The 24,891-nt window shown below is 29.0% G+C and overlaps 4 protein-coding genes and 1 pseudogene across 4 annotated transcripts; all 5 read left to right on the top strand.

Moving 5' to 3' along the window:
* Nucleotides 1-282: 282 nt before the first annotated feature.
* LOC137836589 (F-box/FBD/LRR-repeat protein At5g56420) lies at nucleotides 283-1,604 on the top strand. Its single transcript, XM_090301503.1, is given in 4 exon segments — nucleotides 283-548; nucleotides 550-964; nucleotides 1,059-1,199; nucleotides 1,293-1,604. Coding segments are annotated over 4 exon segments (1,134 nt in total).
* Nucleotides 1,605-8,009: 6,405 nt separating this feature from the next.
* Nucleotides 8,010-9,189, top strand: LOC150027787 (F-box/FBD/LRR-repeat protein At5g53840-like). The gene is given in 4 exon segments (XM_090301502.1): nucleotides 8,010-8,109; nucleotides 8,112-8,560; nucleotides 8,656-8,802; nucleotides 8,890-9,189. Coding segments are annotated over 4 exon segments (996 nt in total).
* Nucleotides 9,190-10,635: 1,446 nt separating this feature from the next.
* LOC137836580 (F-box/FBD/LRR-repeat protein At1g78750) lies at nucleotides 10,636-13,051 on the top strand. The gene is made up of 3 exons (XM_090301501.1): nucleotides 10,636-11,310; nucleotides 11,404-11,550; nucleotides 12,569-13,051. Exons 1-3 carry the CDS (start codon nucleotides 10,636-10,638, stop codon nucleotides 13,049-13,051), a joined length of 1,305 nt encoding a protein of 434 aa, XP_090157627.1.
* A 3,491-nt stretch (nucleotides 13,052-16,542) lies between these two features.
* Nucleotides 16,543-17,028, top strand: LOC137836578 (basic blue protein). The gene is made up of 2 exons (XM_068645241.2): nucleotides 16,543-16,705; nucleotides 16,826-17,028. The coding sequence occupies exons 1-2, from the start codon at nucleotides 16,543-16,545 to the stop codon at nucleotides 17,026-17,028; spliced, it is 366 nt and encodes a 121-aa protein (XP_068501342.2).
* A 2,756-nt stretch (nucleotides 17,029-19,784) lies between these two features.
* LOC137836577 (basic blue protein pseudogene) lies at nucleotides 19,785-20,892 on the top strand (annotated as a pseudogene).
* Nucleotides 20,893-24,891: the final 3,999 nt, after the last annotated feature.

Below are 24,891 nucleotides of genomic sequence, written 5' to 3'. Positions count from 1 at the left end.
AAAATTAAAAAAAAAATTATAAATAATTAAAATACTAATATTAATATTTATAGGGAGGAGTATCTCAAACAACATTTTTATACAAATTAATGTTATGTATAATGACACCTACTATTGAAATTCTCTAAACTTGTCCTTTCACTTCCCAAGGATTAGATTTGCCATGGCATGCACATCAATTCCAATGCAAACATAAAGTCTTATTAAGCGATTTGATCCGTTGAACGATGAGTTATTCTTATAAGAGAGTGAAGCATCCAAGCACACTTTGCATTCTCAACCATGGCTGATATCATGAGTAGTTTCCCAGACTCAATCCTTTGCTACATTCTCTCTTTTCTCCCAACCAAAGATGTTGTTGCAACCAGTGTTCTCTCCAAGCGTTGGAAACTTCTATGGCGTTCAGTTACCTCAATGGATTTCGATCATCATGACCGAATGGATTTTGACAAAGATGCCTGCTCTCGCTTTCTTGTCCCAGTGTATTCTATTCTGCTTTGGCGTGATATGGACCAACCCCTCCATAGATTACGCCTTAGATGTTGTTCTTTCTAATCATTATAGAGTTCAGACATGGATTAAGGCTGCAATGAGAAGAAGTGGTAAACTTAAACACCCCGACCTCAATCTGGATTTGTTCCTTGCGGTGCCCTCTGTTGTGTTTAGCTGCAAAACTCTAGTAGTTCTCAAATTGTCCCACTTAATGCTGAGCAATATTTCTTTTGTTCATTTGCCCTTGCTTAAAATCTTGCATTTGAATTCTGTTATACTCACAAAATGTGACGATCTTCTTCAACACTTTCTTTCTGGCAGTCCTAATCTAGAGGACTTGTTAGTCAAAACTTTTGGTGATAATACTGCAGAAAAATTCCACATATTGCCCAAGTTGGTCAGAGCTAACATCGATCTTCTTGTAGTTCCATTGGAAATTGTTAAGAACGTTGAAGTTTTGGTCACATTTTGGGTAATGTGTGTAAAATTTGTTTCTTGTTACTTTCCATTTTAAGCGAAAAAAAATTGGATTTCTGATGTTTTGATATTATTTTGTATCCTTGCAGATATATCAATATAACTTGGATTTTGATTTTCAGAATTTAGTTCAATTTGAATTGAACCATATGAACATTCATAAGGAATGGAATAAGGTCTTGGAAGTGCTGAGGCATTGTCCAAAGCTTCAAACTCTTGTCCTTGGCAAGGTTTAATGATTTAAGTTTCTCAAATATATATGAATCTTGTTATTTTTCTTGAAACATTGTGGTTAATATAATTTTATAATTGTTTTTTTACAGGACAATGTGCTGCTTGAATATGATGAAGAAACATTTTTACACTCACAACCTGTTCCTACATGCATTTCATTACACCTTAAAACCTTTTGTCTTGACAATTACAGCGGTTATGGAGTTGAATTTGAATTTGCAAGGTATATTATGCAGAATGCAAAGTATTTACAGACCATGAAATTCTGCATTAACAGTGGTGCTTATGATAGTCTTTTGAGCAGACATGATATGATAAGAGGTATATCCCCATACAAGAAGAGTTCAGATGCTTGTACACTTTGTTTTGAGAAGTTAAGGTCTGATTATTTCGATGTGTAACGGCAAGAATGTGGATGTTTTGCGCACATTATACCTGTTTTGTGTTGTTTTAGGAATTTTTTATATATCTAATTTGCAATGCAATGATCTTTATTATACGTGTTGGAAAGATATGTAGAAGAATTTATGTGGATGAGATACAATAATTTGTAATGAATTTTCTCTCTCTCTCATATGGTGCCTGTACTTTTCATTTTCATAGGTTAATATCTATGAATAACTTTCAATGTAAAGATATTCCTTATAACGAATCATATTTCAGTATTGCAATTTTAGGTAATTAATATTATAGAAAGTATTCTCTCCATTAAAGTATTTACCTCACTCAATTATAAACAACTGAATGTAACCCTTTATATTATATGGATTAATGAGGTTGATGTCACTCTCTTAAGCAATTGACCCACACACTACTTTCTTTGTGACTGTGTAGTGTAGGTTTGACAAACACTATTTCTATTGTGGTACTTCTGGTATCTGGTAGCTAACAGTGTTTTTTTTGTGATTCCAATTAACAAATTAAATCATGTAATAAAATTTTACAATTTGAGATCACACTACAAGAAAATCATGAAATAGAAATCAATTTTTAGAGACAAAAATAATTAGTTGCAATAATAACTAAATTAGAGACCATTTTAAAAACTAAAACAAAAATTGATTTCTAAATTAGTTTATATTATTTTTAAATAGTTTGTAAATTGGTATCTAATTAGCAACCAAGATTTTAGGGACCAAATTTAGAAACTAAATAATTGGTAGTTAAAACATTGGTTGTTAATTAGATATTTATCTAGAAACTATTTAACAATAATAGAAACTAATTTAGAAACTCATTTTTGTTTTAGTTTCTAAAATGGTCTCTAATTTAGTTACTATTGCAACTAATTATTTTGGTTTTTAAAAATTGGTTTCTATTTGATTATTTTCAAATTCTTTATTTCAATAGAAATTTTAATTCAAATAGTAAAATCACTCTAAAATCTAAATATCATCAAATTTCAATATAAAATTAATTAGGTTAAGAGGAACACACTCACACTGTTCATTTTGATGATAAAATCATGAAAAGAAAATATAAAATATATAATGAATCCTTAGAATAAAAAGTAACTTATTTAGTTTGAAATTATGATAGATAAAATTGATCATTGTTTCCTCAAGTATTGTATGTTACTATCATAAGGTGAGATTTGGAGAAAAAAAAATTAGGAAGAAGGACGATTAGGGGGTTGAACTTCCTCTTGCTATAGACTTCAGAAATATCTCATTTATTAAAAGGATAAAAAAATATTACTTTCCGTCAAAAATAGTAAATCATATATTATAAATGAATAAAAAAAATTGTATCTTATATATAAAAGAAGAACAACAAATAAAATTTTTAAAACATTACAAAGTATTAAAAACTTGTTTATCAAACATTAGTAATAAATAGTAAATATAGATTTAAGAATATTTTTAATTCCAAAATAATAATATCAACATCTGAATTTTATAAGATTTCTCTCACTAAAATATCTTAACAGAAAAGAAAATAAAACTTAAGATTATAAGACCTTCTCATTAAAATATGTTCACATAATAAAAAGAAAAGTTGAGTTGTAAAAATATACAACCATTATATTAAAAATACATTTTTCTTACTTATGAAATAAAACATTAATAAAAATATGAATTTACTTATTTGAGTAAAAATTGTGTAAAATGATATTAAAACAAATCTAACAGAGAATAATCCAGAAAAAATTAATAAAGTTCAGAATGAGACCTATTGAAGTTCTCTAAGCTTGTCCTTTCACTTCCCAAGGTTTAGATTTTCCATGGCATGCACATCAATTCCAATGCAAACATAAAGTCTCTTTAAGCCATTTGACACTATGAGTTATTCCTGTAAGAAAATGAAGCATCCATTCACACTTTGCATTCTCAAACATGGCTGTTAAGGGTACCCATGAGTTACCCTGTGTATAAATTACTGCTTTATCAACACATTGTAATACACATCAGTTAATATGATAACCTTTCATTTTCTCTCTCTGAGTTACAATAACATGGTATCATTAGCTAGAGTTTTTTTTTTTTTTTCCCTTTTTCTTTCATGGCTTCCGATCCTTCTTCCTCCTCTTCTTCTACATCATCATCTTCGTCCACCCAGGTTATCTCCACCAAGAGTTCCTCCTCCGTCTCCCTACATCACCTTACCACTCCTATTCCGCTCAAACTAGATGACGAAAATTTTCTGTTGTGGAAACAACAGGTTCTGGCCACCGTTGATGGGTTGCTGCTCTCCGGTTTCTTGACGGAACTAACGTTCCTCCGCGCTGTCTTTCTGCGGCCGATGGCACCCTCACTCCCAATCTTGCATTCCTCTCTTACAAGCAACAAGATAATTTGCTGATTGCGTGGCTTCTGGCGTCCATGACCACTCCGATTTTAACCCAAATGGTGGGTCTTACCTCTGCAACACAGATTTGGCAAACCCTAAACACATATTTTTCCTCTCATACTCGAGCCCAGATCAAGAAATTGAAACTCCTCTTAAAGAATCCAAAGAAAGATCGTTCTATTTCAGCATATGTTTTGGATATCAAACGCGCGGTGGATGCGCTGGCTGCAGTTGGTGCCCCAATCTCTGTTGAAGATCACATCGAAACCATTCTTGATGGTCTTCCTCCTGATTTTGATCCCTTTGTTGCTTCCATTCTGTCTAGAACTGATCCTTACAAGGTTGCAGAGATTGAAGCTCTGCTTCTGGTACAAGAAGAACGTCTTGAACGCCATCATCACCTCGATCCTCTCAGTTTTCCGGCCACTGCCGCTCTCTCAACTTGGACGCCTTCGAATCCCACCAATGACAGAGCCAATTTCAAGTTCCATAGCAATCGTGGTGGTCGTGGGTTTTCTCGCTCCCAAAATTTTGCACGTGGTTCTCGCTTTTCCCGTTCTCCAGCTCGTGGTTCTTGGACCTCTCCCAAACCAACGTGTCAAGTTTGTGGCAAATATGGTCATGCGGCTCTCCAGTGTTGGCAATGGTATGACCACAAACCCAATCCACCTCCTCGTGCTAATTTTTCTCAAGTTTCGATCTCAGATCCTGAACCCAGCGATACGTCTCTTCTGGGCATTCATTCCACCACTGAGGATCCCCTTTGGTACCCTGACAGTGGTGCTACACATCATGTAACGAAAGATCCCACTGTCTACACAACCAAGCAACCTTACAACGGCACTGAAACTGTTAAAATGGGTAATGGCTCAGGTTTGTTTATTGCTAATACTGGGTCTGCAATTTTTCGTTCTTCTCTCACGGATAAACCCTTATTATTGCGCAATCTATTACATGTTCCGCTGATAACCAAGAACTTACTTAGTGTTTCTCAGTTTGCTCATGACAATCATGTGTATTTTCAATTCCATGCTAACCATTGCTGTGTTGTTGATCAGGCTACGAACAAAGTTCTTCTTCGCGGCATTCTTAAGGATGGCCTCTACACCTTTCCAACCATGCACACTCCTCATATGTCCTCTGTTTTTCATACTTCTTTTGTAGATAATAAACTCACCGCCAATATCTAGCATGAACGTTTTGGTCATTGTCATTATGGCACATTAAAACAGATTTTACAGCATTGTAATATACGTTGTTCTTCTGATATCAAATTTTGCTCTGCTTGTATGCTTGGTAAAAATAAACAGCTTCCTTTTACTTCTTCTATTACCATTTATTCTCGTCCTTTGGAACTTGTGTTTGCTGATGTTTGGGGTCCTGCTCCTATACCTGCTTCCAATGGTGCAAGGTATTACATCTCTTTCCTTGATGCTTACACCAAATATACATGGATATATGTTCTGCATACTAAATCTCAGGTTTTCTCTGTGTTTAAAAAATTCAAAAGTTTTGCTGAAAACCAAACAAATTCTAAACTTTGCTCTATTCAAACTGATAATGCCAAAGAATTTCTTTGTCTTAAACCTTTCCTTGAAAATTGTGGCATTCACCATAGACTTACATGTCCCTACACCCATGAACAAAATGGATCTGTTGAACGAAAGCACAGACATATTGTTGATATGGGCCTAACGCTTCTTGCCACTGCCTCTTTGCCACGTCGTTTTTGGGCTGAAGCCTTCATCACTTCCACCCACATTATCAATGCTCTTCCCACCCCTGTGTTGAATGGTGATAACCCTTATGCTAGGTTGTTTAAACGCCAACCTGATTATAATGTTTTCAAAGTGTTTGGCTGTGCTTGTTATCCAAATTTACGTCCCTATAATACTAATAAGTTTGATTTTAGATCACAGTGTTCTCTCTTTCTTGGATACAGTCCAACTAATAGAGGTTATATCTGTCTCCTGCCCACTGGTAAGACTATTGTTTCTCGTCATGTTCGTTTTGATGAAACTACTTTTCCATATAATGAAGACTCGAATAATTTTGTTATGCCTGCTGTTTCTCATAAGCACACACATGATATTTCCCCCACTTTGACTGTTGTTCATACCAATACTGATTCTGTTAATGAGCATGTTGTTTCTTATAGCAATTCCACTCCTGACATTGGTGCTTCTGCAACTGGTACCATTGGCAATTCTGTTCCTGACATTGGTGCTTCTGCAACTGGTAATATTGATTTTCTTCCTTCTGTCCCTCCCCCTACTAACACTCATCCCATGACCACTCGTGCCAAGGTAGGCATCCTTAAACCCAAAATTTATACTGCTGTTTCTACTATTCCTTCTCCTCCTTCTTCTGTCAAGGAAGCTATGGCTTCTCCTGTATGGTCCCAAGCAATGACTGATGAGTATCAAGCTCTCCTCAAGAACAAAACGTGGACTCTCACTGCTCTCCCGTCCAATGCCTCTCTGGTAGGTTGTAAATGGATTTTTAAAACCAAATTGCATGCAGATGGTTCTTTTCAACGTTGCAAGGCACGCCTTGTTGCCAAAGGCTTCAATCAAACTGAGGGACTTGACTACAGTGAGACCTTCAGTCCTGTAGTCAAACCCACCACGATTCGTATTGTTCTTTCGCATGCTGTTACAAATAACTGGGCTATTCGTCAAGTGGACATTGATAATGCGTTCCTCCATGGTGATCTCAATGAACGTGTGTATATGCAGCAACCACCAGGTTTTATCTCTCATGATCCCACTCTTGTATGTCAATTACACAAGGCTATATATGGCCTTAAGCAAGCACCCAGGTCCTGGTTTTCTAAACTTAGCACAACTTTATGTGATCTTGGGTTTTGTCCTACAGTAAGTGATACCTCTGTGTTTACTAAATTCACGTCGTCTTATACTATGTTTGTCCTAGTTTATGTTGATGATATAATCATCACTGCATCTTCACCTACTGAAATTACTAACCTCATTACCACTTTGCGTTCTTCTTTTGCATTAAAAGATTTAGGTAGTCTTCATCATTTTTTAGGAATTCAAGTTTCTCGAACATCTACTGGTGACATGCATCTCTCTCAGGACCAGTACATACGTGAGCTGTTACAGAAAACAAATATGCTCCATGCTAAACCTCAACCCACGCCTATGACATCCTCTTCGCGTCTTCAACAAGATTCTTCTGAATCATTCAATGATCCCTCCCTGTATAGGTCAGTTGTTGGTACACTTCAATATCTTCTTATAACTGGGCCTGAACTCTCTTACTCTGTTAATCGTGTTTGTCATTTTATGCATGATCCGAAACTTCACCATTGGCAAGCTGTGAAGAGAATTCTTCGTTATCTAGCTGGCACCATTACACATGGATTGCTTCTTCGCCCCAACTCGACGACCTCTCTTATTGGCTTTGCGGATGCAGATTGGGGTGCTGACGTTGACGACCGCAAATCCACAACTGGATACTGTATTTACATGGGGTCTAATCTTGTTTCCTGGTCATCTCACAAACAGAAAACAGTTTCCAGAAGTAGTACGGAAGCAGAATACCGAGCAGTTGCAGCTCTCGTTGCTGAAATTGTGTGGATTCAATCTCTTCTTTCTGAGTTGCGCATCCAAGGTTCCAAACCAAAGCTGTATTCGGATAATCTTGGAGCTGTTCTGCTAAGTGCAAATCCTGTTATGCACTCTAGAACGAAACATTTTGAACTGGACCTCCACTTTGTTCGTGATCAAGTTCGGAATCAAAAAATTCAGCTTCTTCATCTTCCAGCACGCTTTCAAGTTGCTGATCCCCTTACCAAGCCTGTTTCTGGCATATTGTTTCTGCATGTACGGGATAAACTCATGATTATGGCCAATCCAACCATGAGTTTAAGGGGGGGTGTTAAGGGTACCCATGAGTTACCCTGTGTATAAATTACTGCTTTATCAACACATTGTAATACACATCAGTTAATATGATAACCTTTCATTTTCTCTCTCTGAGTTACAATAACAATGGCTGATATCATAAGCGGTTTTCCAGACTCAATCCTTTGTTACATTCTCTCTTTTCTCCCAACCAAACAAGTAGTTGTGTCAACCAGTGTTCTTTCCAAAAACCCCTCCATAGATTTCGCCTTAGATGTTGCGTTTCCTACAATCACTATAGTACCGAGACATGCATTAAGGATGCAGTGACAAGTGGTGGACTTGAACACCTCGACCTCAGTCTGCATTCGAGCATCGTGGTGCCCTCTTTGGTGTTTAGCTGCAAAACTCTTCTAGTGCTCAAGTTGGTTAACTTAGCACTGAAAAATATTTCTTTTGTTGATTTGCCCCTGCTGAAAATCTTGCACTTGAATTCTGTTTCTTTCTCAGAAGATCTAGATTTTCTTCAACAGTTTCTTTCTGGGAGTCCTAATCTTGAGAACTTGGAAGTCAAGAATTTCAATGCTAATGCTGCAGAAAAGTTCAACAGATTTCCCAGGTTGGTCAGAGCTAACATCGATGCACATTTAGTTCCATTGGAAAATGTTAAGAACGTTCAAGTTTTGATCACAGATAGGGTAATACGTGTAAAATTTGTTTCTCATTTATTTTCCATTTTAAGGGAAAAAGTTGAATGTCTGATGTTTTGATATATATGTTGTATCTCTTGCAGATATGTCCAAAAGATCTGGTTTTTGATCTTCAGAATTTAGTTCAACTTGAGTTGACACATGTGCGCCTAAGTAAGCAATGGTTTGAGGTCTTAGAAGTGCTCCAGCATTGTCCAAAGCTTCAAACTCTTGCCATTGGCATTTATGAGGTTTAATGATTTAAGCTTTTTAAGTATGAATCTTCTTGTTATGTTTTCTTCAATCATAAGTATTGATATAATATTTGTTTTTAACAGGTCAATTATTATCTACTTTCTGAAGGCCACGAAGCAGCAGTTTTGCCTTACCCACAACCTGTTCCTACATGCATCTCATTACATCTTAAAACATGTGTTCTTAACAATTACAAGGGTTCTGGAGATGAGTTACTATTTGCAAAATATATTTTGCAGAATGCAAAATTTTTACACGTCATGAAATTCTTCATTAACGTTGTTACTTATGAAACTTTTTGGATGAATGATCGTATCAGAAGAGATTTATTCTCATGCGTGAAGAGTTCAGATACTTGTGAACTTTTTTTCTTTATGAGTTAATGCCTAACTATTTCCTTTAGTAACTGCAAGAATGTGGTTATGTTTATCAAATTGATGTACTTTTCTTCAATTATTAATGTTTGCGGCACATTATCGGTTTTATCCAGAAATTTGTGTTGTTTTATGTATTTTTCATATATTATAAGTATTTTGGAATGATATTTATTAGAATTTCTGTGTATGAGATGCAGTAATTTGTATTAAATTTTCTTTATATTAAAGTATTTATTTTTCCATGAAAATATGTTTATCTTAGGCCTGTATAATTTTGGTGACATCTTGGATACTGTTAATGTAAAGAAATTCATTGCAAAGAATCATAATTCAAAAAGTATTATTCACATGACAGTATTTATCTTCTATCATTCAATTATAAACAATAAATATTTGTAAAAGAAATTCATGTAAATATGTTCGTAGCTAAGTAAATTAGAAAAAACTAGACGATACACAATTAAACCTAAAACATAATACAAAATATGAAGATCAAAAACTTTGTTTTTTTTTTTTCATTTATTATCTTTTCTGGATTCAAACTAATGAAATTATACTTCTCCATACTTTTTGCCGTTATTTTCTCACCACTACCAATTTTAAAATGTTTCATTGATATTTTCTTTTGTTGCTGGTTAAACGTAAAACACTTTATCTTAAACGAGTTCTGTTTTAAAGCTCTTCAATAAGTTCATTAAAAAAAATACTAAAAAGAATAAGTCATAGAACTTTCGTTACAATAAGAATGCAGAATATTTAGCTAGAAAGTGATCAAGACTTTTAAAAACCACAATTTTTAAAGTCTTATGGAAAGAGAAATAATAGGAGTTTATGGGCTTCACAACTATCTTATTTATTAAAAGATAAAGATTTTTACTTTCCGTAAAAAGATTAAAATAGTATAATTATATATTATAAATGAAATTTTATCTTTTATATAAAAAAAAGCTTATACTCTAAAAAAATTAAAAAACTATAAATAAAAAAAATTAAAACATTACAAACTATTAAAAACTTATTTACCAAAAAGTAACAAATAATAAATATAGCTTTAAGAATATTTTTATTCCAAAAATAATAATATTAACATCTGAATTTTATAAGATTTCTCTCACTACAATATCTTAACAAAAAAGAAAATAAAACTTAAGATTTTATAAGATCTTCTCATTAAAATATGTTGACATAATATAAAAATAAAACAAAAAAAAACTCTTGAGTATTAAAAATTTAAAACCATTATATTAAAAATATATTTTTGTTACTTATCAAATAAAAAATTAATAAAAATATGAATTTACCTAAAAATTGTGTAAAAAGATATCTAAGAGAGCATAATCCAGAAAAAAATAATACAAAATACACTCTAAAATGAGAACTATTGAAATTCTCTAAGATTGTCCTTTCACTCGTTTAGGGTTTAGGATCCTTATTCACTTTGCATTCTCAATCATGGCTGATATTATCAGTGGTTTTTCAGATTCAATCCTTTGTTACATTCTCTCTTTTCTTCCAACCAAACTTGTTGTTGCAACCAGTGTTCTCTCCAAGCGCTGGAAACGTCTATGGCGTTCAGTCCCCTCTTTGGATTTTGATTTCGAAGACAGATTTAAATATGGACAATTGGGCCTTCTTCTCTCATTGCACTCTTTTCTGCTTTGGCGTGATATGGACCAACCCTTCCGTAGATTACGCTTTAGATGTTGCTCTATCCCTAATGATTATAGGTTCGAGAGATGCATTAAGGCTGCAATGAGCAGAATTGGTAGTCTTGAACACCTTGACCTCAATCTGCATGGACATGTGCCTTCTGAAGTGTTTAGCTGCAAAACTCTTGTAGTGCTCAAGTTGGCCAACTTAGTACTGAAAAATATTTCCTTTGTTGATTTCCCTTTGCTGAAAATCTTGCACTTGAATTCTGTTTCTTTCTCGGAAGATCAAGATCTTCAACAGTTTCTTTCTGGGAGTCCTAATGTTGAGGACTTGAAAGTCAAGAATTTCATTGCTAATGGTGCAGAAAAGTTAATCAGATTTCCCAGGTTGGCCAGGTTGGTCAGAGCTAACATCGATGTACATTTAGTTCCATTGGAAAATGTTAAGAACGTTCAAGTTTTGGTCACAGACTGGGTAATTTGTGTAAAATTTGTTTCTCCTTTACTTTCCATTTTAAGGGAAAAAGTTGAATTTTTGATGTTTTAATATACATTGTATCTCTTGCAGATATGTCCAAAAGATCTGGTTTTTGATCTTCAGAATTTAGTTCAACTCGAGTTGACACATGTAAACCTTAGTAAGCAATGCGTTGAGATCTTGGAAGTGCTCAAACATTGTCCAAAGCTTCAAACTCTTGTCATTGGAATTGATGAGGTTTGATGATTTAAGCTTTTCAAGTATGAATATTCTTGTTATCTTTTCTTCAAACATAATAGTATTAATATAATTTTGTAATTGTTTTTAACAGTACAGTTTTTTCACTTATTGTCTACTTTCTGAAGAGGATGAACGAGCAGTTTTGCTATACCTACAATCTGTTCCTACATGCATTTCATCACACCTTAAAACTTGTTGTTTCAACATTTACAGACGTTCTGGAGTTGAGTTACTATTTGCAAAATATATTTTGCAGAACGCAAAATTTCTACAGGTCATGAAATTCTGCTTTCACGGTGATACTAGGAAAACTTTTTGGATGAATCCTTGTATTAAAAGAGATTTATCCTCATACATTTCAGATACTTGTACACTTTCATTTGAATAGGTTAAGACCTGACTATTTCCTTTATTAACTGCAAGAATGAGGTTTTGCTTATCAAATAAGGTACTTTTCTTCAATTAATGAACGTGGTTTTGTGTTGTTTTAGGATTTTTCATATATAAATTGCAATGATTTATACGTGGATGAGATACACTTTAGTGAGAGATTTCACTAAACTCGATTAGGATATATCTCTCTTGTGGGCGCTTTGTATAAAATCATAACCAAGGCTTTATCATGTTGTATTAAGAATGTTTTACATATGATAATTTTTTTTAATCAGCAATAAAGATTGAATAAATAGAAGTACTAGGGGTACTCCAACCCATTTACACAATTCCTTATACTAGAGAAAAGAGGTTTCCAAATAACATGCCTAAACATAGACATATTCTACACATATATCTGCTAATCTTAACCTCTTTAAAAACAACAAGATGTCAATACATAAACCAAAATAGTTATCAAGGAATCCTGTAACTTAATCAAATTCCAGACTATAGGCGTATCAACTCAAAAGAAAGACTTTGCCTCCTTGCTATCTACTGCATTTTCCAAGCATCCATTATGATTAAAGTTGTACCCCAAGGACATATGATAATTGATGATAGCCAATAGACATTTTTAAAGGACAAAGGTTTGTTAGACACTGTCTTGGTGGTCAATAAGGTTGTTGAGGAGTTAAGGAGGTACGGGAGGAGAAGTTTGTGCTTAAAGGTGAACTATGAAAAGGTGTACGATTCAATAAGATGGGATTTCTTATTCGATATGTTACACAAGTTGGGCTTTCACAATAAATGGATTATGTGGGTAAAAGGTTGCTTGAAGTCTGCATCGGTATCTGTTTTGGTTAATAGAAGTCCTACGACGGAATTTCAACCATCAAAAGGGGTTGAGGCAAGGAGATCCCTTAACCTGTTGTTTTTCTTAATAGTAGCTGAAGGCTTCGTTGGGCTAGTAAGACAAGCAATCAAGGCGAACCTACTCAAAGGTGTGAAGGTGGTGAGGAACGAGGTTGAAGCTTCTAAACTACAATTTGTTGTTGACACTTTATTTATATGTGAAGATGCCTACAAATGTTATGTCTATGAAAGCAATTCTAAGGTGCTATGAACTTGCTTCTAATTTGAAAATCAACTTCCACAATTCAAAGTTGGCTGGTATAAATGTTGAAAGTAATGCCCTTGAAATTTATGCAAAATCCTTAAATTGTACTATAATGGGGTAACATTTAAATACCTGGGGTTAGAAGTAGGAGGAAATTTAAGAAAGAAGCAATTTTGGGAGCTAATTCTGAATAAGATAAGTGATAGACTCAGTGCTTGGAGAGAGAAGTTTTTGTCTCTAACAGGAAGAATTTGTTTGATTAAATTGGTAATAACTGTCTTACCTCTCTTCTATATGTTTTTCTATAAGGTTCCCGACATCAATGTACAAGAGAATTGTTAGCATTCAAAGGAGGTTCCTATGGAGGTGGGGAAGAGACACAAGATATATATCTTGGGTAAAATGAGAGAACGTTTGCAAACCTTTGGAGGGGTGGGCTAGGGATTAAGGATATAAGAATTTTAAACAATGCTATTCTTGCCAAATGGAAATGGCGGTTAGTGAGTAATGAACAAGGGAAGTGGAGAGAAATTGTAGTCCCAAAATATGGGTTGGAATTAGGTCGAAGGCAGAGCCAGATGAAACTTCAATCTTGGTGGTGGAGAGACTTATCAAAAGTATGTTGTGAGGGTGATGAAGCAGGATGGACATATATAATCTATGTACCATGTATCCTAGGTGTATCCTAGGTTATTCTCTCTGTCTTTGGACGGTCGGTGAGATAGGTGTCTAGAAAGAATCTGTGTGGTGTTGAAAGTTAAGGTGGATGAGGATCAGTTTGTAGTTAAACAAATTTAGAAATTATTTATTAATAATATAAACTAATTTAAATATTAATACATTTTTTATATCTAAAATAATATTTAATTTAGTTATTATAACAATTAATTACTTTTTATTTATTGATTTTCTTGTATTAACATAATTTAATTGTGCTAACTAACCGGACTTTATCACAGAGACCTCTTTTATTTTACTCTCTTAATTTAAATTTAAAATTAAAGGTCATAGGGTCAATAAAATACAAAGGTGAGTGCAAAATTAATGTAGAACAATAAGTTAGGAATTAGATTGTTTAAATTATGAATTAAATTATAATAACTTTTGGTACATTCCTTTATAAGTTGGATTTACTTTACTCTCTGACAATGAATAACAAACTTAGATCCAAACGCTGGAAACCTTTAGTTTCCTCTTTAGATTTCGATAATGAAGACCAAACTTATTTAAGCATAATTTTCAACTAGTTTTATATTGGGGAATAAATAGGTAACGTGGTTTTATCATTATTTCTTAAAAAAATTAATAAATAAAAACTAATTAAAAAATTAATTTATATATTAATTAATTTATATATTATTTTATAAATTAAAAAAATTATTAGTATTTATTAATTGAAATATATAAATTAATATTTAATATTAATTAAAGTAATTATTTTAGATTTTAAATTAATATATATTTTAAAAACTTTTCATTTTGAAATTGTTTTATTTTTTTATTAATTCTAGAAAATAAAATAATTTGAATGTTGTTTCACTACTATTATGAACAAATATATGAACTATATATAATATTTAATCATTTATTTTGAATGACTTAATCATCTATTTTAAATGATTTAGTCATTTATTTTAAATGAAAATTAAATGTATTAATATTTTATTTAATGTTAATTATTTATTTTGAACAATTTAGTTGAATACATAAAAAAATAAAACTAATATATTTTGAATAAATAATTTTAAATTAATATATTTGGAATAAATAATTTTGAATTAGTTTTATATTGTGGAAACACAGAAAATGGAAATAATGATTCTTTTATATAATTTTAAAATATTATAAATATGTTGGTAAACTAAAATTGTTTTTGAATAAAAATACAATATTAAAAGTAAATTATTGAATAAAAATATAACTAGTTTGTCTTATTCTGATTAAATAAAAGTATATTACTTAATAAATTATATAGACTTAAAATTAATTATCTAAATTAAAAATACTATTTAATTATTAAACAACAATTTATATTTTTAGCATTAAATTAATATAAAAGAAATAGAAAATAAAAGTTATAACAATGTTTTAATTTATACCAGGAATAACTATCATATTTCAATATCTCAAGAAGTTATTTTAATGGTTCAAGATAAAGAGGAAAGTTGTTTAGTATCTTCCTATTTGTGTGACTTATTAGAAACAAAAGTATAGTATCAAAAGACGTGGGAGAATGTAATAATAATTTGTGTTAAATTATATGTGTGGTTAATAATTTCAACTAAATTTTTTTAACTATTTATTGAAAGACTAAAACAGAAACACAAAAACTCACTATCATTAGGTCACCCTTAACATTAAGGGTAACATGTTATCTTATCACATTACTATCTCATAACGATTAATATATAAATAAAATTTACATCAACATATTATTATATCATAGAATATTATTTTTTTCATATAGAATTTTTTTAAAATTTGTGATCTTAAATTTTATGTTCTATTAGCAAATTTTTATGAAAAACTTTGTAAGATTTAAATTTTAAACACCACAACAAGAAAATTAAGATTGCAAATGTAGTAATTTAGTCCCTTTGCAACTTGAATATAATCATGTACTTTCTGATATACTATTAGATTTTTTCCAAGTTTACATGCCTTTTAAAAATCCTTTTATTAATGTACTTTTATAATTCTTTTATAACTGTTATCTCTACACAATTTCAAATATCATTAACACTTTCTTTGATCCCACTCAACTTGAAATTAACAAAATACTTTTTTGGCTCCTAATGATATGTAGATGCCAACTTCATCCATTCGTAACACTTAGACTATACAAGCTAGACAATTCTACACCTACAGAAAAACTAGACCAGTGCACTAAACCAAGTTCAACAGTGACTTAAAAAAAAACAGATTTTAATTTTAACTTAATGAACTTAGAAAAGTTATATCTAATAATATTGTGTATTTTTTATCGATAAATAAATAAACACTTATTGCATTTGTACTACTTCAACCTACATACAAAACTATTCAAAATTATACATATATACCAAAAAATTGAATAAAATTAGGGAAAGTATGATCTCATTCTCCACCAAAAACCTTTCCTACATTTCCATAATATTAGGTATAAATTGTAACATGATATTATTATGATACATTTATCATTTTTTATGATTAATTATTACCATCGACATCATACATTTATGATTTTTTATGAATAATAATCACCAATCACAAAAACCGAAGGAGTAAAAAAGAAACTGGAATTATAGTATTTATTTCCATCGAATAATATGTTTAAGAGCCATGTTTATTAACACTATTCAAGCAATTATTCAATGCTGACAATAAACAGATAAGAAATATTCAAACATTAATCAACCACAATGAGAACCTCCTCAGCTATAAAACTGATACCTGGTTGTGTTTGAAAATCACAGATAAAAAAAATGGAAGAGAGAAGACAAAGTTTTGCTGCAATAATGGTTCTTGTTGTTGCCATGTTGGTGGTTTCCACTGAGATGGTTTATGGAAAAGTGTTTGCTGTTGGGAGAAAAGAATTTACATGCTTACAAGAGATATGTTGGACCACTGGACTCACTGATTGGCCTAAGAACAAGACTATTGTAGCTGGTGATGTTCTTGGTAAGTATCGTATCATCTGAACATTTCTGAAGTGTTTTCTTAAATCGGTTGGTTAATTTATATGTCACAAACACAGTATTTACATAAGTTTGTGTTGCTTTCATTGTTTTGAAAATGCAGAATTCAATTACAGTCCTTATGTTCGTGATGTTACTCTTGTGGATGAAGAAGGATACAGAACATGCAAACCTGGAAAAAATCCTATAATTTATAGGACAGGACATGATTATATTCAAGTTCCAGAGGGACCAAGTTACTACATTTGCAGTCTTAATGGTCTCTGCAAAAAAGGGATGAAAGTTGCAATTATTCCAGCAAAATAATTTACCCTTATAACTTGATCATATATGTGGCTCTGAGTTTGATTCTTGGAGTATAATAATGTTGAAAAACTCTTTACATATTGGAGATTTTGATTATAGTAGTGTAACAAAACTATTATATCCATTAGTTTGTTCACATAGGGTTTCTTAAAATAATAATTTATATTATTATATAAAATCATTCATAGTTTTTTTGTCCAGTTTTCATTTGTTCTTTTGAGTCATATCTCAATTAGATAATTTTACTTATTCTATTGTTTTGATATAATAGAAACTCAGCACTTACACTCTATTTGTTTTAATTAGACAGTTTTACTTATTAAATTAAAAATAACCTCCATAACCCTTCAACTCAGAAGTAATTCTTGAATTACTTTTCGCAAAAGTAATCAGATTCAAAATAAAATATAAAAAATAAAGTATACACTAAATATGGGTTACAAAACCTAATCTGAGTATTATTTATAATAACACTAATTAGTTATAATAGTGGTAATACTAATAATAAAATAATTATAAGAATGACAATTATAATTGATAATTAGTAATTAATATTTTTACTCTAATTAGTAATAGTAATTATTATAATTAAAATTAATAAAATAATAATAATGAATCATTGAGTTCGTATAGTTTAATTTGTCTCTTGTTGCCATGATTGTTATCTTAGTATGCATGATTGTTATCTTAGGGTTTATGGTTTAGGCTAATCATTAAATATAAATTAATTTTAGAGACAAAAATAATTAAAAATAATTTTATGAACTAAAAAAATTATTGATATTTAAAGTAATTTATATTATTAATAAAAATTTATAAAGTTTTTTAATAATAAATAAAATAAAATAAGACATTTTAGGGATGTCTGTGTTCCAACCCTTATAGAGTAAACATTACACCACATACTAACCTAATCAAATATACATTTTTAGACTATTATGATAATCACAACCACATGAAATATTAAAACTGGCCGTACTTGCATATTTAAATTAGTATTTAACTATCCGCTACAAAGGTTTTAACTATTAATTACTTTACATTCTAAATTAGTCTTTGTTAGTTTTTTAGAAACTAATTTAAAATCTAAAATATTAGTTGGTAAAACCTAGTTAGCTAATTTAGTAACCAATTTAGAAACTATTTTATATTTTATTAATAATAAAAATCACTTTTGATACCAATAATTTTGTAGTCTATAAAATAGTATCTAAATTAATCAATATAGTGATTAATTATTTTTTATCCCTAAATTTGATTGTTTTTTAAATTTTCTTATAGTGTATGATAACCTGTCACCTAAAATGGTGATGACAATAAAAATTTATCGATCATTATAATGTGAAAGTCATTGGAAGCACGACTAAATAGTTGTCCAACACATTTTTGAATAAAAACAATAAAAATTACTTCTTATTTTACATTAACAATGTCATTATCTACTATACAACCACAAAATCTTACATTTCTTTATACTTAGAGACATCTAAGTAAGATTAATGAATAATATAACATAATTATATACCACCAAAATAATAGTCACATCATAAAAAAAGTAAATTACTCAATTGACAAATATAATTTTTTGAATATTTGATAAATCAATCAAATTTAATAGAAATTTAACTGAAAATATTTATATTTATGAAAGACATTAACACCTAATTAAGTCTATTTAATATTATTATATTTAATAAAAACTTAATTAAAAATATTTAAGTTATGAAAAATATTAAAACTTAATTAAATCTATTTAATATTACAAAGGGAGTAAAAAAGATTAAAAAAAAAAACGAAGGAAGGAGTATTTATTTTCATTAAATAAATTTTATTAGTTATCTTTATGAATAGAATGAATCAAGTTTTGTTTTAACTACTTTGTTCGTTTTTATTTGTATTTTAGATATTTAAATTAAAATGAAGAATTGTAATAAGATTTTCTTATATCCGAATAGTTATTGTATCTCTCTATATAAATTAAAATAAAAAAGGAATTAACAAAAATATAATTAATATTATTTTATTTTACACTTTAAAAACAGAAACAATAAATCTTGTAAACAAAAAACCAATATTGTTCTCTCCATCCCGCAATGAATGCAATTTAAAATTTATTAAGGCATACAAATAGCAATAAATACATCATTTTTTTAAATACTACATTTTTTTAAATAATACTTTTTTATATATATATAATCCGAATCCACAATTATTCAATATGAATTATTTATAAATTACCGTATATATTTTTTTAAAATGTCACTGTTATTAATATATTTATTTATATTGGTCCATTTTAGAAAAAATAATAATAATTAAAAAAAAAATAGTTCACATTTGTTATATTAGAGAACTTATAAATGAGAACAAAGATGATGGACTGGCCCTTTTGATAAATATATTAATTTAATTTGAGAATAAAATAGAAAGAAAAAAGTTAAGATATCATCAATTATTCTTATAATTTTTTAATTACCATTATTACTAAAAACTGCAGTTAATATGTATGATTATTACTATTGATTGATTAAAACGGATGGGAGTAAAAAAAAAAAAACTGGAAGAAATATTTATTTACATTGATGAATTTGAATAGCCATGTTTATGAATAACATTACTCAAACCAATTATTTAATGTTGAGAATATATTCAAACATTCAAACATCACCACAGTTGAGTCTCTGCAACTATAAAAACTCTTGAACTTGTGTTGTTCATAACATATCTGAAAAAATGGCAGAGAGAAAAGAAGTTGTTGCAGTGATGGTGGTTTTAGGCATGTTGGTGGTTTTTTCTGATATGGTTGATGCAAGAACCTATGTTGTTGGAAAAGCAGATGGTTCATGCTCAGAGAAGATTTGTTGGACCTTTAATGTCACTGATTGGCCTAATCACAAGACCATTTTTGGTGGTGATGTGCTTGGTTAGTGTTTTTTCTCTCTATATTATATCAGTATTTATTTATCAATTTTATTTGTTACATAATTCATTTTTAAAGAGTTTATTAAAATTATTATTTCATCTAAAGTTTCTCTTGCAATATGATAGATTAGTTAAATTCATCAAACTTTACTAATAATTTACTTGATTTTTCTTAATGAGTCTCAAGACACAAATACAAATGTACTAGTGTTTTATATTATTACAATTTTTTACCCTACATATACACTTCATTAAAAATTATAAATATGTAAATTATTGTAAATATTTGTATTTAAAATGGTTTTGACGTAGTTTATTGTATATGTTATTATTTTTAAAGAACATTTAATTTTGTATAAACTCTCCCTAAACACTTAAAATTTCATATTTTATATACAAATATATTTTCTTGGTTGAATATATTCTAATTTGTCTTCATTTTAACTAAAATACTAGAATTAACTTGAAATTCTCATTTTATTTTAATTTAAAATTATTAAATATTCTTAGTTGATATGGTATTGTATTTTAAAATTAAAATTTATGTAAGTAATTTATTATATTCTTAATGTTATTCATATTATTTGGAGAAGATTATTATTATCTGAGGTGTTACTCTAACTTAACTTAAAATCTTAACTTAAATGTGAATAATATGCATAATATTGAGAATTTTTATAAAGGAAAAACATATTACAAACAAATGATATTGTTATTGTGATTGCAGTATTCAATTACAATAGTTCATTGCACAATGTGGTGTATGTGGATGAGAGAGCATACAAAACATGTGAAGTTCCAAAGGATCCAAGATATTCAAGAGTGTACAAAACAGGACATGATAGGATTCAACTTCCCAATTTGGGACTATTTCGTTTCATCTCCACCATGAATGATGACTGTAAGAGAGGAATGAGAATTTCAATCTTAAATTTATCATAGTTCATTTTCCATCACTAATTAATAACATATTTATGTCTTTTCATTCATCTTCCTTCATCAATATTTTTACATTTACAAAAATATAAAACATATATAAAGACTTCTCTTTGTTTTCTATAACCATATATAATGATTAATGAAATATTTATTGGATAAATAATATTATTTTTGTAAACTTTAAATATAAAATGTTAATATAGATATTAAATTTTAATTTAATAAAATGATAAAGTTATTTAAATGTGTAAGGGTTAAAGTGAATTTTATTGATGATAAAGTTGAGTAAATGTAATTTAAAGGATTTAATTAGTAAATTGATAAAAGGGTTAAAATTGAATTGAAGCAGTATTATTTTTTTACTTAATATTTGATATAATTAAAAAAAAAAACTTCCTATATTAAAATTATTAAAAATTAAAATATGAAAAAATTAAGGAAAATAATAATTGAGTAAAGAATATCAATATAGTAAGTAAAAGGAGTACTTAAAAATAAATAAATAAAAATTAGTGAGAAAAGAAAATTGTAATATATATCATAATTTTTTGCAAATTTGATATAAAATACTATAGACATTTTAAAAAGCTAATTTCATGTTTACGGTTTAATACCAGTTGATAAAAATTTATTTTCATTTTAATTAATTTAAATTGAATACTAAAACTGTAAATTCACATTTTAATTTCTCCTATTATTATAAATTCTTACAATTTGATAACTTAATTTCTTTAAATTCCATATTATGTCTTTCTCTTAATTCCAGCTTTATACTTATGTGACCTCCTTATTTCTCAATTCTCCTTCTCAAACGTATTTTCCTTTCTTTAGATTCTAATTGGACAATGATCATTTAATTTTACATTAATATAAATAATAGAACATCATTTTACTAATATTTAAATTATTTCTTAAATGTAGGCGATTATACACAATTATTACACAGCAACAATTATCACTGCTGGAATAATAATGACCATCCATTTCATAGATTATGCCTTAGATTTCGGTGTTTGTATAGTTATAGTAATGAAATGGAGATATGGATTAAGTTTGGTGCAATGAGAAAATGTGGTAGCTAGTCATGAACACCTCGATTTGGATGTTTTAAAATTTATTGAGGCATATAAATAACAAAATAGATACATCATTTTTTTTTAAATACTACATTTATTTTTATATATAAAATCCAAATTCTCAATTATTAAATATGAATTATTTATAATTATCATATATATATTTTAAATATTACTGTTATTAATATATATATATATATATAAATAATAGTGATGGTATCAAATTAAATATTACTGTTATTAATATATATATATATATATATATATATATATATATATATATATAAAATAATAGTGATGGTATCAAATGCATTTGCATATCACTACAAGAAAATCATGAAATAGAAACCAATTATTTAGTTTCTAAATTTGGTCTCTAAAACCTTGGTTGCTAGTTACATACCAATTAGGAACTAATTTAAAAACCCTAAATCCTAAATTATTTAACAATAATAGAAACTAATTTAAAAACCAATTTTTTATTTAGTTTATAAAATGGTCTCTAATTTAGTTACTATTGTAACTAATTATTTTGTATCTAAAAATTGGTTTCTATTTCATGATTTTCTTAAAATGTATTAATTAAAATTGGCCCATTTTAGAAAAAAAAATAATTAAACAAAATAAAAATAGTTCACATTTGTTATGTTAGAGAACTTATAAACGAGAACAAAGTTGATGGAATGGTCCTTTTGATAAATATATTAATTTACTTTAAAATAAATTAGAAAAAAAATATATATATATATATATCATTCATTATTATTTATAATTTTTTAAGACTATATTATTATTTAAAAGTGCATGGAGACATGGATTAAGCTTACATTGTTTTCATTTAAAACTTATTTAAATTCAGTTAGTTCTTTTAAATATAAGAGTTTGAAAAGTGTTTTTCGACTTTTTGTAAGCATGATACTCACTTTTTTTTGTTACACGATTCAAAATAATAACAACTATAAAGATTTACAACCAAATTTAGTTTAATAATGTTTAAAAATATTTTTAATCTTTCATTTTTTAATGAGATTATATATTAATTTAGTTTTCAAATTATCGTTTCAAACACAACTAATTAGTTATATAACTAAAAATTAATAATTAATAATTAATAATGTTAATTATAATTATAATTAAAAACTAAGAGATAGTTAAAAAATTCATAACCCAAATTACGAATTTAAAAAAAATATACTACTAAATATTTGTTCGCCAATATAAATTTAAATATAATCCACTTGATTAGCATTATGAAATAAAATTGAAAAAAAAAAGAGAACGATTTATAGCAATATCATAAAAATACAGTATCAAACATCAATTTATAATTTATTTAATAATATCTATACCTATATATAAAGGGGATTCCCCCTCTAACTGTCATATAATATTATTTTAATTTTATTCTTAGATTTATATTTTATTTCATTATTTTAAAAAATTAAAAATATATTATTTCATTTTTTTAACAGTTTTAAATGTATAACAGAAATATATAACAGAAGAGATAACATTATTTTTAAAAATCAAAACTAAACATATCTTTTTCTCCCATTATTTTCTCTCATCAAACGATCTTTTCGTCTTCATATTCAAATTCATATTCAAAATATGACCACGAACCCAGGAACCCAACCAGTAATCTTTCAATTATAAAATAGAAGATGAAATTGCATTGTATGAATTTACTTTTATTTTTTATTTTTTATGTTTTATTTATTGATAATAATATTATTCTTATTGTGCTAATACATAAAACATTGAAAGGGAAAGAACGTACCGCTGCAATTGTCAGGTTCAGTGCCATGGCGGTAATGGATTCCAACTCAACATCGAGTGTGGAACGGATGACGGTAGTAACGAAGTCGGCGATTTTGATTGACTCACCGCAGACATAGGCAAGGAGAGAGTTGTTCGATGGGCCACCGGTGTAGAATTGTGGCAGAGTGGATTCATAATGGTAGTTGGTTTTCAATTACAAGGATTCCATTTAGAAACTGCTGCCACTGTGTAAAATCCTTCAGGTTTCAAATTTTTTCAAACTTTTTAAATTTGAAACTTTTCAAAATTTTAAATTTTCAAAATTTTAAATTTGCGAAATTTTTAAATTTCAAAAAATTTCAATTTTTCAAAATTTCAAACCCTAAATTAAAAACACTTCAAAAAATTTTAAATTTTAAAAATTCTTAAATTTTCAAAAAATTTAAATTTTTTAAACCCAAAAAATCTTTAAATTTTAAATTTTCAAAATTTTCATATTTCAGAATTTTCAAATTTCAAAATTTTTAAAATTTTTAAAATTTTAAATTTAAATCTAAACTGAAGGCTTTATAAACCCATCAAATATCTTTTTCGTTTTCTATTTTCTTATTCAAAATATTAGTTTTTCAAGAACCACGAAATCAAATCTACCAGTAAGTAGTGTTTTTCAATGACTTCTACACAGTTGACTCTTGCAAATTCGTAAGTATGTATATAATTATTGTTTTGTGTTTCTTATAATAATTACCAAAACCATTCCATTAAAAAGATTCTCCATTTTTTGTTTCGTGAACATTTATAACTCTCTCAAATTAATCATTGGTGTTTCACTCCCTTATCTCCCCAGAGTCAATTTTTCCTATCCATGTTACAAAGACCAAGGTCAAAGACTCATGGGAATGTGGAAAAATCATAAACCAATGAATGGTGACACTTTACTCCAGATGAGGACATTTGTGTTTTCAGAATTGAAGTGCTCCCATTTTGCCTTCACAGGGTGCAAGAGTTACACGGTCGAAAAAGGTAGATACTTTTAAGAGTCTCTGGTGTAAAGAAACTCAACAAAACAACAACAATAATGATTCTTTGGGCATTGTTTTTTTCCATTAAAGGGGTTTTGCCTTGAGTCTCCTTTGGAGAATTGTGTGTTCCTATATATTTTTGG

Source organism: Phaseolus vulgaris, chromosome 4 (assembly GCF_051622355.1).
Source record: "Phaseolus vulgaris cultivar YP4 chromosome 4, ASM5162235v1, whole genome shotgun sequence".
Classification (NCBI taxonomy): Eukaryota; Viridiplantae; Streptophyta; class Magnoliopsida; order Fabales; family Fabaceae; genus Phaseolus; species Phaseolus vulgaris.
Note: the sequence above shows the minus strand (reverse complement) of the source record. Positions and strands in the feature narration are given on the sequence as shown.